The 19,201-nt window shown below is 34.2% G+C and overlaps 1 protein-coding gene across 1 annotated transcript in view; it reads right to left on the bottom strand.

The window, feature by feature from the left end:
• Nucleotides 1-17,356, bottom strand: part of LOC123565009 (uncharacterized) — a 118,648-nt gene extending 101,292 nt beyond the window's left edge. Inside the window, exons 1-2 of the mRNA XM_045358993.2 lie at nucleotides 17,133-17,356; nucleotides 389-2,034 (exon numbers count right to left, since the gene is read on the bottom strand). Coding sequence (XP_045214928.2) covers nucleotides 389-2,034; nucleotides 17,133-17,202 — 1,716 coding nt within the window. The 5' untranslated portion in view covers nucleotides 17,203-17,356. The remainder of the gene's footprint in view (nucleotides 1-388; nucleotides 2,035-17,132) is intronic.
• Between the last annotated feature and the right edge of the window lie 1,845 nt (nucleotides 17,357-19,201).

Here is a 19,201-nt window from a genome sequence, read left to right as displayed (position 1 = left end):
AATGGAACTTGAAACGTCAATATTTTTCCATTTCATACCGGGTGTGTGATGTCATTTGTGACGTTTCATGTACGCCGTCGAGGTTAAAAGTTCATTAACACCGATATTTTCAATTTCACTCAGGCTACAGATGCGTATGTAATAAAAAGAATATTATTACATTTGCACCGATAAATATGCACTCGTTCTTTCGCGGAATAATATTGCGCTCCTTTAGTCGCGCTATATTTCCGCTGCAGAAATCTTTCATATTTCTCGATACAAATCTAATAGCTTATAAATACAAAATAAAGAGTACGTCACGTCGATACTGATATTTTTTCAATATATAGTATATATTATATTCTTTTATTGTTTCTCTAATTTTAAGAGTGGGAAGAAAGAATACCTGCTTTGCTTCGTTTGTTTTAGCTACCAATGCTCCAGTATGCGTTTGGTAAATGTTTGAGAAATACTGCTCTGCTCCCCAGCAATCGAAGTAAATGCGAAATGTGTCTGTTAAGGTTAGCACTTCATCATCCATTAAATTACTGCAGTTTACTGAAACCGTGTAATTCTTACCGCCGTTAAATGTTTTCGTATACGTTATATTGCTTGAGCTCGTAACGTCACCAGTTACGGACTTTATATCACCGACGCCGCTACTGTCCGTATTAAACTCACACGTTAGATTTGCATTTGGGAGATCTGTTGCAGGGGTGGTTAGATGTACTGTAAACGTGATTGGCTTTGAAAATCCATGATGGAATGGATCCGGACTGTCGTGAATTAGCATCAAAGCGACGATGGGATTTACAACCTTTACCAGTTGCTTGAAAGAGTAATATGTTTTAATAGAGTTTACCTCATATGGAAGCTGGTTAGAACAGTTGACAGTTATTTCATACCATCCTTCGACATATCTTGCTTCCACTATGTCTGTTGTTTTAGACAGAGAAGCATAATCGGATGCTGACATATCAAATTCCATCGACCCTGTTGTATGGCCATTATCTGATTCCACATTACATGTGACGTTTCCCATTGGCAAGTTTGCAGTGTCTGCAACTGTCACTGTGTAGGTTACCGTCTCAGTGGAGAGCAAAACTACCGGTATAGGTGTTACATCGACAGTTAAATAATTTACTTCGTAAATTACTTCCACCGCGATTGTTTCAGTATAATTGCTGACATAATTTGAAATGTCAACAGTCAGATTATACGATCCGGTAGAGGTGAACGTATAATTGAGTTCATTTGACGTTATTTTTCCTGTACAGTGGTTTCCCGTGAGGTCAATTGTAGTATTATCTTGTTCAACCGTAAGCGTAAACGTAAGACTATCGCCAGCTAATAACTGAACTGCCACTTGGAATTCCTGGCCAACCATGACGTGTATGGGATCAATATCTGTAGAGTATCCCTGTAGAGAAACACTGGTTACATCGAGAGGTTCTTGCACAGCTAACACACTATATTTCACTATGCCGCTTGTATGTAACGGGCTCGTCAAATTCACGACTAATGTGTAGAGTCCTGACGTCGGAAAGTTCGATCGATTAATCAAAATAGTTTGCGTTTCATTGGAAACAAAAGGTTCTTGGAACGTCCATGAACTGTTTAGAAGTGTAAAGGTGATATTAACATCTGTTCCTGTAAGAAAATAGACCGCGTAATTAACATCAGCGGTTACCGGTGAAATGACAGGTATTATAAATCCATTAGCGTTGTTACTGATATCTATCGCTGTTATAGCGTCTCCGAGGTAATAGTCTGTCTGGGTTTCCGTATCAAATTCGTCATCATCAACAACTAAGATGTATAAATTATAATACCCATTTATACGAACGTTAGTCTCAAGAGGAGACGGGTCTGATTCTGAAATCTCAATGATGTCGACTTCCTCCTCATCCCCGCCGCTTCTAAGGCTGCTATCAATGAGACATGTAATCGTGGGTGAGCCACTAAATTCCACCTGTACAGAAAGTCCGCTGTTCACTCCGGTTGCGTTGAAAACGACAGACGTCACGTTTAGTGCTGTTTCCCCGCTGTATCCTGAAAAATACAAATTATGATATCCAAATATTAGTACAATGTACTAACGATTTACGGTTTCAGGTATACACAGACACTAAATAGGAAAATGGCGCGAAAAGAAAAGGTAGCCGCGTAATATCGGATTCAAATTTTTCGCATTTTTATAGACCTATTTTCCTTATTTTCTTTACAATCATGTGACAGATTTATGCTTGACATTTAGGAAGCATTTTGATAATGAAATGATATCTTGACAGAATTTGTCATGGAATCTTAGGGCATACACCACCAATACAATTTGGGGTATCATTTGTAGCTGACTTTGCAGGTTATGTGTTTGACTGAAGATATTTTTCTTGTATCAGACATGCCCTCCACTTTTCTTTTGATTTTTTTTTTCAGCACTGACAAAATTGTTCAATAAAATGTAAGTTACAGCCATTAAAAATGGGCCCTGACACGTACTGCATCCATTGGAAATTTGTCAGTTTTATATAGAATAAAGAAGGCCGGCTATTTAGTGTGCTCATGCCTATTAGGGAACATTTCAATTTTTCTGGCCAGATGAGGATGAAAATGGACTATTTTGATTAGAATTTGATAGAAAAATGACAAATTTAATTCAATTTTGCTGTTAAAATAGATAAAACCAAAAATATCACATTTTTACTGTTTTGGGTGAATATTCTTAAAACAAATGCAATGTTGTAGCCAACATATTGCTAATTTCTCGCGGTTAGAAGTAATATTGAATACTTTTTTACTGTTCAGATGTGTTATTTGTGTGCAGACCAGAGAAGAAAATGAGAAAACGGTATTACTAAGCTCCAGTGTGGAAAACTGCAAAATTGCAATTTTTGTCGCAACGGCTGTTTTGGCAAAATTTGACGCGCATATGTTACAGAAAATGCCATAAAACCATGAAAAGTGTTGGTATCAAACTAAAACCTTGTATTTGTTCATGCATTTAAATTGCTGACATATTTTAAAATGAAGTTAACACTATCTCAGAGAAAAAATGTTTTTCTTATATATATTCAGAATACACGGTTATAATGTACATGTGTATAATTATATTGAGAGAACTTGTGGATCAGCAATTTTACATGTTCTTAAATGTTCTTATTCATGGTTTTGTTACAAAAAGGTGCATATTTTGAATCAGAACTTTACACACTTACCGTTTTTAACATTCTTTTTTATTTAAGCTTCAAACTTAAGCACACATTTTCATTACATGTCAGGATCTCCTAGTGCTCAACAATAATTCATGTAAAGTTTGATTTACTTGATTTTATAGTTTTTCCCTTCATAAAATTATATGAAAACAAATTAATATTTCTATTACAATTTAAAGTTTCAGTATGCAATCGCAGAAACTCAATAAAGTAGGTCGGTAGGTAGGTAAGTAGGTCGGTCATAGTAACAAATATCAATAGAAATCAAAGAAATTATATGCATGAAACAAAAGACATGAAATGTAGTTAGTATTAAAATACATTCATCCATCGATCCATTTTATACAGTTAATTTAAAACATGGCAATGAAGATGAGATTTTGATTTCTGTTGGCAAACAATTCCATACAATTTTCCCTGACTATAAAAGCCTACCTTTAAATATTCACAGTTTGTATTTGGGTTTGTTTTTCCTTTGTTGTATTGAGAGACGGCATGATGTAGAGAATTATTCATTATTTGTCATTTTGATAAAGGCCTTAAGGCCGAAACGTTAATAAAACAGTGTGAAAACTATAGACTATTCGAACATTCGATAACCCTAAGGGTAATAACACTGCTATATAATTTAATATTTTTCGGCGAATGCCGTACTAAGAACGAATTCGTGACCTTGACCGACGCATGCCACGTGACTTCAGTGTGCAAATCAGACTACTTGATAATGCATTATAGATAATTTATCAAAATTAAAGATTTATGCAACACTCTGCCTCATTGGAGGAGAGTGTCTATTTGTTTCACTCTGCTGATTGTGCTACGCTGAGTGAAATGTAGACAAAGCGTTTATCCTAAACGACGCTGTTCACAGTTTTAAAGCTAAGTTTCGCTCAGCATATTTACCAAGAATATTGATATATCTAAAAAATTATAAGTAAGTTTAATAAATATGGTAAAAACCTGTGCAAATACCATCACATGAACAAGGGTGTGATTAGAGTCTTCTATGTAGAGAAGTGCCTTCCAGACCGCTGCTGTAATTATTCGTCGTGGAATAAACGAAACAAAATTGAAAAAAGTGAACCGTTTAAATTGTTGTTAAGTGTGGTGTTTAGTACATGTATTGCTATTTGCAAAATAATAGAATAACACGATATGTAAACCTCATAAACTTCTTGTCTTACTACAATTCTTTATAAAGAATTTTCTTGTTAGGATAACTATCGACAAACGTTAAATAAAACAGAGTGAGAACTATAAAGTCTTTGCATTCGAAACCCCGTAGAGTAAAAAAGAGTGTTATAGTAATTTGGAATAAATTAGCGAGCGTCAAAATCGATAACGAAAATAAATTTTCATATGCGGATTTTTTTAGAACTGTATTTTCTGTTACTTTAAAGAACATGTCTGCACATGTTCACGAAATGAACAGCAAATATTTATGATGTGTGTGTGTGTATGTTTATGTGTGTGTGTGTGTGTGTGTGTGTGTGTGTGTGTGTGTGAAAATCGTTAACGAAAATAACCTTAAGTGCGAAAAAAGGCGTATGTTGTTTAATTTCCTTTTGTTTTCTTTGCATTCTCTCCTAACTTAAAGACAATGTTGACACATGTTTATAAATAATAATACCCTTGTATGAAATCCTAATGTCAGATATTTTAGACGATGCTCGTTAATTTTCGTAATAAACTGGATCTCATAATGTTCTTTAAACACAATGAAGTTTGTACCGCATATACACTTGAAATCACCGCAAATAAAGTTGGAAGTGCCGAATATGAAAATCGAACTACTATACATAATGAAAAGAGGACCAACGAAAGGTGAAACAACCCCATATACCGTTAAAAGCAACGCATACACATTAGAAAGCACCACATATAAAGCTAAAATCACCGCATATGCAGCTGAAACCACCGAATGAAAATGTAAAACCAGTTCATATACAGTTTTAAGTACCACGCATACAGTAGAAAGCATATAATATAAAGATAAAAGAACAACATATGTAGTTTAAAGCATCGCATATAAAGTCAAAAGCAAAACATTTAATGTTATATACAGATAAATGCACTCCGTATACAGTTAAATCCGCATATAGTTATAAGGCGACGCATATAAAGATGAAAGCACCGCATAAACAGTTGAAACGATCGCATACAAAGTTATATATACCGCACAATCAGATGAAAGTATTGCATATACATCTGAAAGGACCGCATATATAGCTAAAATCACCGCACATACTGATGTAAGCATACCGTATACAGTGATAAGCACATCGTATACATGTATAAGCACTGCACATACAAGTAGAAGCACTTCAGATACAGATGTATGCGCATCATAAAGTGCTAAATCAACATCATAAGAACCTATGGCGTTCCATAGTAATACACGGTGTCTGTATACAGTGATATTGTAGTGCATTGCATATTTATTGTTTAATTACCAGAAAAAATAGCACACCTTAAGGTTATTCTTAGACATCGTCCATAATAACAGAACCTGTTCTGTTATTTTTTCTTGTTAATATTTCGTGAATATTAAACCTCGCGCTTGAAATTTTGACAAAGCAAAAATATATGGTTATACTATATTTTATAGCGCAAAGTGTTTTTATGCAAATCTGTTTTTTTTAAATAGTTTACTGACTTTAATTACTATTTTAGAAGGAACTGTTATTACGTCTCCCACAAAATAGTGGTGTCGGAGATATATTGATTTACTGCTGTCTGTGTGTCCATGTGTGTTTGTGTGTCTGTCACAAATTTTGTCCGCGTTCAAAATTGAACAGTTCTCATCCGATCTTCACCAAACTTTATAAAAATGTGGTTATCTATAAGTCCTCCGCCAAGTTCGATTACGAGCCAAATGGTCCTAGGCACTTCAGCATAAAGTTGAAACGAGGAGTTAATTTTCGTAATAAACTGGATCTCATAATGTTGTTTTAACACAATGAAGTTTGTACCGCATATACACTTGAAATCACCGCAAATAAAGTTGGAAGTGCCGAATATGAAAATCGAACTACTATACATAATGAAAAGAGGACCAACGAAAGGTGAAACAACCCCATATACCGTTAAAAGCAACGCATACACATTAGAAAGCGCCACATATAAAGCTAAAATCACCGCATATGCAGCTTAAACCACCGAATGAAGATGTAAAACCAGTTCATATACAGTTTTAAGTACCACGCATACAGTAGAAAGCATATAATATAAAGATAAAAGGACAACATATGTAGTTTAAAGCATCGCATATAAAGTCAAAAGCAAAACATTTAATGTTATATACAGATAAATGCACTCCGTATACAGTTAAATCCGCATATAGTTATAAGGCGACGCATATAAAGATGAAAGCACCGCATAAACAGTTGAAACGATCGCATACAAAGTTATATATACCGCACAATCAGATGAAAGTATTGCATATACATCTGAAAGGACCGCATATATAGCTAAAATCACCGCACATACTGATGTAAGCATACCGTATACAGTGATAAGCACATCGTATACATGTATAAGCACTGCACATACAAGTAGAAGCACTTCAGATACAGATGTATGCGCATCATAAAGTGCTAAATCAACATCATAAGAACCTATGGCGTTCCATAGTAATACACGGTGTCTGTATACAGTGATATTGTAGTGCATTGCATATTTATTGTTTAATTACCAGAAAAAATAGCACACCTTAAGGTTATTCTTAGACATCGTCCATAATAACAGAACCTGTTCTGTTATTTTTTCTTGTTAATATTTCGTGAATATTAAACCTCGCGCTTGAAATTTTGACAAAGCAAAAATATATGGTTATACTATATTTTATAGCGCAAAGTGTTTTTATGCAAATCTGTTTTTTTTTAAATAGTTTACTGACTTTAATTACTATTTTAGAAGGAACTGTTATTACGTCTCCCACAAAATAGTGGTGTCGGAGATATATTGATTTACTGCTGTCTGTGTGTCCATGTGTGTTTGTGTGTCTGTCACAAATTTTGTCCGCGTTCAAAATTGAACAGTTCTCATCCGATCTTCACCAAACTTTATAAAAATGTGGTTATCTATAAGTCCTCCGCCAAGTTCGATTACGAGCCAAATGGTCCTAGGCACTTCAGCATAAAGTTGAAACGAGGAGTTAATTTTCGTAATAAACTGGATCTCATAATGTTGTTTTAACACAATGAAGTTTGTACCGCATATACACTTGAAATCACCGCAAATAAAGTTGGAAGTGCCGAATATGAAAATCGAACTACTATACATAATGAAAAGAGGACCAACGAAAGGTGAAACAACCCCATATACCGTTAAAAGCAACGCATACACATTAGAAAGCGCCACATATAAAGCTAAAATCACCGCATATGCAGCTTAAACCACCGAATGAAAATGTAAAACCAGTTCATATACAGTTTTAAGTACCACGCATACAGTAGAAAGCATATAATATAAAGATAAAAGGACAACATATGTAGTGTAAAGCATCGCATATAAAGTCAAAAGCAAAACATTTAATGTTATATACAGATAAATGCACTCCGTATACAGTTAAATCCGCATATAGTTATAAGGCAACGCATATAAAGATGAAAGCACCGCATAAACAGTTGAAACGATCGCATACAAAGTTATATATACCGCACAATCAGACGAAAGTATTGCATATACATCTGAAAGGACCGCATATATAGCTAAAATCACCGCACATACTGATGTAAGCATACCGTATACAGTGATAAGCACATCGTATACATGTATAAGCACTGCACATACAAGTAGAAGCACTTCAGATACAGATGTATGCGCATCATTAAGTGCTAAATCAACATCATAAGAACCTATGGCGTTCCATAGTAATACACGGTGTCTGTATACAGTGATATTGTAGTGCATTGCATATTTATTGTTTAATTACCAGAAAAAATAGCACACCTTAAGGTTATTCTTAGACATCGTCCATAATAACAGAACCTGTTCTGTTATTTTTTCTTGTTAATATTTCGTGAATATTAAACCTCGCGCTTGAAATTTTGACAAAGCAAAAATATATGGTTATACTATATTTTATAGCGCAAAGTGTTTTTATGCAAATCTGTTTTTTTTAAATAGTTTACTGACTTTAATTACTATTTTAGAAGGAACTGTTATTACGTCTCCCACAAAATAGTGGTGTCGGAGATATATTGATTTACTGCTGTCTGTGTGTCCATGTGTGTTTGTGTGTCTGTCACAAATTTTGTCCGCGTTCAAAATTGAACAGTTCTCATCCGATCTTCACCAAACTTTATAAAAATGTGGTTATCTATAAGTCCTCCGCCAAGTTCGATTACGAGCCAAATGGTCCTAGGCACTTCAGCATTATGGCCCTTAAATAACCAAAACTTGGCCTCCGATCTTTACCAAACGTGAACAAAATGTATTTGCCTATAAGTCCTCGGCCAAGTTCTATAACTAGCCAGATCGGCACAGGCACTTCAGAATGATGGCCCTTGAATTACCGAAAATCACTCTGTACACACTTATCAGCACTCGAAGTCAATTATTTCTCATCCGATCTTCACCAGAACTGAACAAAATGTGTTTGCCAATAAGTCCTCGGCAAAGTTCGATAACTAGCCCAATCGACCCAGGTACTTCAGATTGATGGCCATTCAATTACCGAATATTATCACTCTGTACACAGATGCCAGAGATACATGTATTGGTGCATGGTTGACACTCACAATATTCAGATGATAAGGCAGTTGTGGGAGACGTGAACTCAAAAGCAGCTCTAGTTCAAGAAATGAATGCGCATCCCGTCAGTCGGGTCAGGATCCATGCTGTTCGCTGTCAAAGCCTATTGCAATTAGAGAAACCATTAGCGAACAGCATGGATCCGCGGTTGCGCAGACTGGTCTGGATCCGTGCTGGTCGCAAATGTACGATCTTGGTTTACCCGCCCGCTTAACTCAATAGAGAGAGAGCGTCGGTCTACGGATCGCGGGGTCGTGAGGTCGATCCTCGGACGGGGCATATGTTCTCCGTGACGATTTGTTAAGGTACTAGATCACTAATAGAGAACCTCCTTTTTGAAGAGTATTCAATTCCTACCATAAACCTACTTTTACTGCAATTCTTAGGGGGGCGTAGGTTCAAGCCCTACTGGGACCAAATTTTTTTTCGTTATTTTCCTTTTTTACTAGTAAGTTTTTACTTCTTTCAAGACTTATCATTGATTTTTTGTACAAAAATGGAAAAAGATGAATCTTATAAGCAATTTCTTGGTGTTCAAAGAGAATTTACTACTTAAACAGAAGGGGTAGAGTTACAAATCTTTAAAAATATTGAGTTACGCACGGTGAAAGTTCTCTATTTTGCTTTCACTTTTAGATCATACATTGTGGAAGAAATTTAGGTAGGTTTTACGTCTTCCCTAAGGTTATTTTTAAATGGAGTAAGCAAAATTCAAAACAGAAACACATCATTCGACCTTATTTTTTCAATGTTGAAGTATGAATTCTGTCTCATTAAATCCATTTACTTGAGGCACCATAGAAAAATGATATTGACGTTTTTATATTGTGTTTTATAATTGTTTACCAATAGATTGATGTTTCTACTATTGGAATTAATGGTAAAATGACTTCTCTGCAAACGTTTTGGATAGTGCCTATCACTTTGAAATGTGTCTCTACTTGAGCTTGAGGAGATACCATAAGTTATTCAAACTTTTTTAAAAACGGCACGGTAAAAGTTGTTTAAAATTTGCAAAATAGTGCAAAACACGGTTACCTTTCAGAATATATCAAGCAAAGGCCATTTTGTAAACATTACTATTAGTGACCTAATACCTTAAAAGACATTATGTCTGAAATCATTCGTCCTCTACCAATGATTCATGTGGGGAAGTTGGCAGTTACTTGCGGAGAACAGGTTTGTACTGGTACAGAATCCAGAAACACTGGTTAGGTTAACTGCCCGCCGTTACATGACTTAAAGGTCCATTACTAAGGGAAAGTGAGTTGGCAATTTTTTTCATAGCCAGTGCATAGACTTCTGCAAGACACTAAATAATGAAGATTGGCAGGTCAAAATTTACAGAAGGTCTTTGGAACTCAAAGAAATGTATGTGTATTATGTTGAAATTTCAATGAATCGACAGAATGACCCCCAGGTCTTTTTAACTTTCTTCATACTTCATAGAAAAATAATTGTACATATACTGCGATTTATTTCGAATTTCTACATACCAACTTTCATTTTCCAATAAAATGAAATAGTTTCTGTGCTTTTTAAAAGAAATTAAATTTATTTACTTTCCTTAGTATTGGACCTTTAAATACTATTGAAAATCCGGCGTTAAACCCAAAACAAAACAAACAAACAAACGATGTTGGTTTTCTCATGGTGCGGCTCAATATTATAATTCCATAGGCAAAGTATGTTTATAGAATTCATAATAATGCTAAATTCTAACATGGCTCAACTTGATTGCTAGTTTAACTAAGAAGAAGCTCGAGCTAAGCATATTCTGTGATACAAAACGCTTGACGAGCATACTATTAAGAGAGCATTTTCTTGCACACCGGTCAGGCGTTAATGACAACTGGCGTTTCCGGTGATTTTTCACATGCAAAACTCCTCTTGCAACCACCACCCCCACCCCATCCCATGCGAGATGACTCTCGTGTTGTTAATGACAACTAGCGATTTCATGCATTAATTATATAATGTTTACATAAAATACGAAAAAAATCCAGTTCACTACTGCTCCGATAAATGAGATTCGGCATAATTTTAATCAACATTGTTATAGACCTGCGGAGGCTTACATTTGTTTTGGTTGTGATCAGCCTATAGTTCCTGCGCATCTGAACTAGAACGCAGTTTAAGGCCTTGATTATTTGGTAAACAACTCCATCTTGGTTGGGAAACCAGGAAAAGAAAAGCAAATTTTAAAAATGGGGGAGAGGTAAAACCGGGCAAATCCGTCACTTGAGCAAAAACTGATTAAATATAGTTTTAAGTAAAATATTACGTATACTAGGCGATAAATATCAAAGTGTTGTAATGTCGGCATAACAACACTGTGGTTGATACCCGCTTAAGCCAATCCTTATATTCATTTTTTACAGTGACTTGTTACATAAATAGGTTGTTTTACTGTCCATGAGTATCTGAAAATCAAAATTATAATTCCCAGATAAGGATATTTTCAGCAGTAAAAAAGACACATTCCCGGTTAATTGTGATTTTCATTCAGAAAAAGACGAAGTTTCTGAATTTTATTTAAAATGTCAACAAATTAATTTTGATCTTTACTGCTGTTGGTATATTTGTCATGGTCAAATTCGATCTCCCAACAGTTACAGAATATCAGTCTAAATCTTGGATGTAAATATATCAATATTTCATAGGTTATATCTTGAGTATAAGTATTCTTCTTTTATTTCTATTTGATGCAAACTCTTGTATAACATTCTATTGCATAATTTAACTACAGGCGTATCAATATTGACCAAACATATTTATATCGCAGGTTCCCACGACAAAGCGAATTTTAAAAAAATTCGGGTTAAAAGGTTAAGATTTTAAGAGCATTTAGTCTAACTTATAATATGGACAGCATAGCAATAATCAGTAAGCATTATCTCTAGTATTGCTAAGCCTCAATAACCATTGCTATATTAAGAACGATTATTTTTCCTGTCTTAGGACCCAATGTAAACAAGCAAGCTGAAGAACATATTGTGACCAGAAATCTTTACACAAGGTGTTTGAATAAACACCCGAACATATTAGACGTGACATCAAAACATGATTATTTTCGTTCAGAAATTGCAAGAAACATATTCAACCAACAAAAGTATTGCCTTATAATTATGTGAGATGCTTAAAACGTTTATAATTGTAACTGTGGATGTTTAGCGTAAGTAGCATAAAAACAAATTCAAACAACATTTGTTCGTGTTACAATCCAGTGCTTAGAAAATGTTCTTCCCGTCTTGACATTATCCTTTGTCTGACATTTTTTATGGAAAATCGTTTTGCATGCTGTTATTATTCTCGTGGATATTGTTGAAATGCAAATAAAAAGCCGAAACTGTGTTCCTTAAATATACAGGGCGGGTGATCACGTGACTTTTCTTTATGATCACATTGTGTCCACTTTAATGGCTGCCCCCATGTACTAGAAGTTTTTTTTTTTTGTATTTTTCTGCAATTTGTCATCATATTTGAACATATTTTACCGATCATGTTCAAGTCGTGGACGCATTGGTCGAGAGGGCTAAGATGCTTTCCTACCGAGATAAAGGCCCCTGCCTACGGAGGTGAAGGCCCCTGGTTCGAATCGTGGCTACTCCCATTGCGGTGTGTCCTTGGGCAAGGCACTTTATCACGATTGCCTCAGTCGACCCAGCTGTAAATGGGTACCAGCAAATTGCTGGGGGTGAGGTATGATTGGTTTTAACTGTTCTTAATATAGGGTCGCAGAAAAGCTCTATAGAGCTTATGTTAATTGTTTTCACCAAGCGACGGTAAATAAAAGTTACCTTTTACCTTTACCTCAACAACTTTCCGGTTCCAACGATGTATTATTTTGCTATGCGGGTGTTGCCGTTTTTCCATTTACCCTGCAGAGATTTTCGAAGCGGTGATTTTTCTCTTGAAATAGTGTGGTCACATTGAGTCCCAAGTTCAAAAAACACATTTTATGCATCTTAACAGGTTCGTTGTTGGTAGAAATCGACTGAAAATGCACCTCAATCATGTATTTTACTTCACATGCGACTTTTGAATGTTTATGCGTGTTTTTCTACAACGTTCCAGGGATTCATGTCTGAATGGTTACATTACGTCATGGTCACATTGTGTCCAATAAATTTAATAAATGGTGTATATAGCAATTAATTCCAATCTTCTATATGATAATGAGTCTTTTTAAGTGTTTTAGTGTTGCAATTCAATAAAGGTATACATAAAAATACTAAGCAGGTAGTCCAGCAATACTTTCGGGCTTGTCACATACATCTAATGGCAATAAGAATTTTTTTCCCTTTCCGAGATATATTGTCATTGTCATTTTTTTCTGTAAGCTAGTTCCTATTTTTACATCATTTTGGACCTATAATTGACATTTTGTACCATTTTCGAGAAGACTTCTTTGTATTTATGCCGGAAAAATAAATGAACCTTTTTATACACATATTCCTCGTAAGAGTTAACATTGCCCAATTTTGTGTCGCTCAACAATCTTGACTAAACTTATTCTGCATTGTATTTAGAATCTTTTGTCATCATTTTTAAACTATTTTCATGCAAGTCTACCAAAATTTATCATCATTGGCACACAATTTTAATTGTCTGTGCATTCAGATATAATATATTATCGCCAAAGCATTAATCAGATACGTTACCTTCATCTGTTAAATAACTATGAAGTGAAAAAAAATGTGAAAATCTTATCTTTATTAATAATGTGCGTCCATTACATACAACGTTTATAATACGATTTTAAATTTTGATAAACAGTATGTTACTAGAAATCAATAACAAAATCCACATACATTATTGAATGATTGATGCATGATTTCACAATCAGCAATCAACTGTTTTATTTTCCCTTACAGAACATAAGAATTGCTGCTAAGCATTTCACCAACATGAAAGTTTTAAGTAATTAAATGAAATGGAAAAGGAAGTAGAATTTAGATGTTGAAACGAGATACGTGATGAACCGATACGTTACCGATATTTTAAATTCGGAATGTGTTCTGTGCTTTAGGGATGCAAAAGTGATGGAATTAACATCAGATAGTCACTGAATAGATGCAATAAATGCCAGAAATGCGGAGTTTACACGAAAACGACATCTCTTAGTTGTACATGCAATTTTAGAATTTGATACATATAAATCTTTGGGGGGAAATCAAATTTTATAATATCTGTGTAATATTGAAAGTAGAAAGCCTGTATGAGGTAAAAATCTACATGGGCGCACTAAGCTAGTTGAAAATACATTTTAAAGTGTATTTATTTAATGGTACTGAGGATTCCAAAACCCGATACGTTACTATCAAGCTCTTTATGATATAGGACATTGTTTTGAGTATCATCTATAAATGAAATACAACATTTTATTTGTCATATTCAGATTTCTTTAACAAAACTGAGTATGCATGTCTTACGTTTTCATTTCTAGCTAAGCTTATCTCAGGTTAAAGGAAGAAATAAAATTGAAGCCTACAGCAGGTCAAATAAGTTTGACAGCCTGACATTTAATATAGAAATGTAAATTCTAGATCTTAATCACAAGTAGCAGCTTAAACATCATTATATAGTATTATCATTATCACAGTTCAAGATGTGATATTTATGCACTACGAATGCACGCATCGATACATGAGGTATTTAGTAACGTATCTGACACTATTTAAAACAGATATACTTATTGCATAAAAATGTAATAATTAAATATTGAACCATCCATGACTGCTTGACATAAGAATTAATTGCCTAAACGATTTTATACAAACTTTTTGTTACAGATTTCGATATAAAATCCAAAGTTAACGTATCTGATATTTTAAGAACATTATAGATAGTGTCAATTTGTGCATTTACAGCCATACATGATGTCTCAGATCTCTCAGTTGGTATAGGCCGATCGGTAGCTGTGATTACACTATGTTTTACAGAGGTCTCACAAAGGTCAGACTTAGATAGTGACAATTTGTTTGAGTTGTACTATTGTTTCTTAAACATTCATTACATCCCTTCAGTGATTATATGATATTAATTCCATCACTTATGTATTCTAAAACGCAGAATTATGTGACATTTTGAATAACGTATCTGTTCATCACGTACTAGTTAGTATCTGGTTTCACCACCTAAATTGTTCTTCCTTTTCAATTCCATATAAGTAAAGATAAAACATTTCATATTAGTGAAATGCTTATCAGCAGTTCTTCTGTTCAGTAAGGGAAAATAAAAAAAAATCGATTGCTGATTGTGAAATCATGCATCAATCATTCAACAATGTATTTGGATTTTGTTATAGTACTGTTTATCAAAATTTAAAATAGTATTATAAATGTTGTATGTAATGGGCGCACATTATTAATAAAGATAAGATTTTCACATTTTTTTTCACTTCATAGTAATGGATCTGATGAAGGTAACGTATCTGATTAATGCTTTGGCAACAATATATATTTGAATGCACAGACAATTTGTGTGCCAGTGATGATGAATTTTGGTAGACTTGCATGAAAACAGTTGGAAAATGATGCCAAAAGATTCTGAATACAATGCAGAATAAGTTTAGACAAGATTGTTGAGCGACACAAAATTGGGTAATGTTAACTCTTACGAGGAATATGTGTATAAAAAGGATCATTTACTTTTCTATAAATACAAAGAAGTCTTCTCAAAAATGGTACAAAATGTCAATTATAGGTCCAAAATGATGTAAAAACAGGAACTAGCTTACACAAAAAAGAAAAGAAAATGACACTTTATCTCGGAAAAAAATGATTATTTTTTCTTTTAGCCATTACTAGTATGTGACAAGCCCGAAAGTATATATACTGCCTGCTGGACTACCTATTTAGTACTTTTATAATACCTTTATTGAATTGCAACACTAAAACACTTAAAAAGACTCATTATCAAATAGAAGATTGGAATTAATTGCTATATACACCATTTCCTAAACTTATTGGACACAATGCGACCATGACGTAATGTAACCATTCAGACATGAATCCCTGGAGCGTTGTAGAAAACACGCATAAACATTCAAAAGTCGCATAAGAAGCAAAATACATGATTGAGGTGCATTTTCAGTCGATTTCTATCAATAATGAACCTGTTAAGATGCATAAAATGTGTTTTATGGAATTTGAGACTCAATGTGACCACACTATTTCAACAGAAAAGTCACCGCTTCGAAAATCTCTGCAGGGTAAGTGGAAAAAACGGCAACACTCACATAGCAAAATAATACATCGTTGGAACCGGAAAGTTGTTGACTGGAATATGGTCGGTAAATTAAATTCAAATATGATGTGAAATTGTACAAAAATACAAAAAAAGAAACCTTCAAGTACACGTGGACAGCCATTAAGGTGGACACAATGTGATCATAAACAAAAGTCACGTGTCACCCGCCCTGAATATACCAATGTCAACGCTTATCAGTTTTTGCATAAATTTAGATATATATAAGTCACGGGCTTCGTTTCAATGGTAATATCAATTTCATTCAAGAAACCACAAATTTCGACTTAAACTTGAACAATTCTAGAACTTAGTTTTAGTATATTAAGTAACAAATTATTAAAGGAAACTGAAAAATAGGTATTACAAATCAAACTGCCAAATTCCTTTGTGAAAATGGCCGTAATAAGTAACCTTTCACCCAGCTATATTCCCAATAACATCACTTACCATCATCCATTTTCATTCATTCTGCATAAAATTTCAATATAACTTCATAAAAGATGCACAATCCTTAATAATTATTCAGGACGAAAGACTCATAAAAATATTTCAGAAAATAATGGCTGTTTAAAAATAGTTCAAAAGAAGAAAATGCACAAAATTACGCACTTTTAAAATAAGAACTATTAATTTTTCGCGGTAACTGATGTCAATTAAGGCAACAATGTTTTGAAGCGTTTCTGTGGCAATCTATTCATTATTTCTGCATTATCAAACCATTACGCGTCAAATCGGTGACAGGTTAATAACTTTTTTTGTTATTTCTTAATTCATATACTAACACATGATAAATATAGTTCAAAAGAGCAAAAACGGTAGACTATTTTCGTAAAAGGTCCCATAGTTTTTACCTTTAACAGTTTATAATTTACGAAAAGTCATGACAAATACATCAGAACATTAATTAAATCATGTCTGTATACATACCTTGAGACAGAAAAAATATCACAACGATTTCAAAAAAATACACTGTCATATCCATTTTGTATCTAGACATCCTGTTAAATGTCCCAACTGTCAATCGTTCCCTTCAATGAACGTGAAAAAATGTAACTGTGACGTCAACACGTTCCTTGGGCAACAGCCCGCTCTTTCAAGCTCTGCTGGCCTTCTACTGTTTATATCATAAATTTTATATTCTTTTAAAGCCTGTTTTTTTCCAATTAATTCTGTTCTTGGTCCCCAGTGGTAATGGTTTTATGTCAGATCTATGTTGTGAGACTCGTTCAATATTCTGTTCTTTTGTGTCCGCCATTGATTGAAATTGGAACAATGGTTAAAATTTCAGAATTTATTCATCGTTGCTTGAACTGCGCAGATATCCCTCTCGGGAAAATGTCAAAACCGGGCGCTAGTTCGATATATATGAATATTTAACAAATATAATACAGACCAACGAGCCTTGAAATGAACCTGAAATTAAGTAGCATCAGTATTGGTAATAATGTACATTTCACTCAATGGATCAATTTGTAAGCTTCTTGTATTATTTCATTTTCATATCATAAACGATTCTCTGAAGACAAAAATAAAGAATATAATGGACTGAAGCTTAAAATTTTGTAGAAGTTTGAATGAATAATATATATCTTTTTTAATTGTTGAGTATTTGTATAAATGAAAGTCACTATAAAGGTCCGGGGTAAGAGTTATATTCTCCCCAATATATGCCAAATGTTTGTCGATAGTTTTAATAATCATTTCGTGTAGTGTAATGAATTAAATCATTTTGACCTTTAGACTGCTAGCGGCAGGTGATTCTGCCTTTGCGACCAGTGCAGACCAAGATCAGCCTGCAAGGATATTCAGTCGGTAAATTTTCAGTGAACACCCCTTGGAATAATAAATCGTATTGCCCAAATTGAATAATGGACCAGTCCATTTTTTAACTTTAGCAGGGTAAAGGTTAAATGTCGATATATACTAATGTCAAATTATTCATTCTAACTCCATTTAGTTTTACGTTTACAAATATCATTGTTTCGCCCAAAACGAATAATTCATAGGTACGGGAAGTCGTAGATTTGTGATGTTGAAGATGAATAGATGTGAGTTTTAAGCAGTTTTATATCTATAAAATGACATCACAAGTCGACATTATTAACAGCTTAATTGTTGGTGTAATTCATAGAAGTGTGCGTGTGTGCGTGTGTGTTCGGGTTTAACGTTTTCAGTCATTTAAACGACTGTGTCTTTTTGTTGTAGAAAGCACAATGCCAAATTTTATAGCTCTGCCTCACTGGAATATCATGCCTTAGACACATAACATAATAACTACCCAGTCACATTATACTAACACCGGGCTGATCCAAGTCCTAACTCTAATCCTCTTAATGCTTAGCGCCAAGCGAAGAAGCTACTATATTACAATTTTGTTAGGTCTTTCATATGACGCGGCCAGTGATCGAACCCACGACATACGGCACTCGAAGTAGGCGCTCTACCACTAGACTGTAATTCTTGGAAAGTCGTATCTAAGGGATGATTTTTTTTCAAAATCAAAGGTTCATATAGACGCTTCTAACATGCTTCTAACGATTCTCAGGAGAGTATACGCTTTGGTATTTCATATTTTATACACAACAGCCCTTCAGATTGGTAGTGCTATTAAGACTCATCAAAAAGAAGCCTTTCAATTCTGTTTTCAGAATTCATATGTTGATCAAACGAATTAAAATCAGTATATCAAGGTATATGTTTGAGCCGCGTCATGGGAAATTCAACATAGTGCGTTTGCGACCAGCATGGATCTAGACCAGCCTGCGGCTCATTTAAGGTTAATATTGTGTTTTAGGGTTAATATATGGTGGTTTAGTTTCAAATTTCACTGTTTTGCGTTTGCAAAGTTTAGACCACATATTGTTTCTACAGTGTAAGATAACTATTTATTTATGTATTGTTTTTTAGTTATACTGAAAAAAGATTAACTGAATAAGTTAGCAGGTGAAATTTTCGTCCTGTCATCTTGTATTATAGCTGTGCTGTGTCTGTATTAT

The sequence above is a fragment of the Mercenaria mercenaria genome, chromosome 2 (genome assembly GCF_021730395.1).
Source record: "Mercenaria mercenaria strain notata chromosome 2, MADL_Memer_1, whole genome shotgun sequence".
NCBI lineage: Eukaryota > Metazoa > Mollusca > Bivalvia > Venerida > Veneridae > Mercenaria > Mercenaria mercenaria.
The sequence above is the reverse complement of the archived record's forward strand: the minus strand, read 5'-3'. Positions and strand labels throughout refer to the sequence as shown.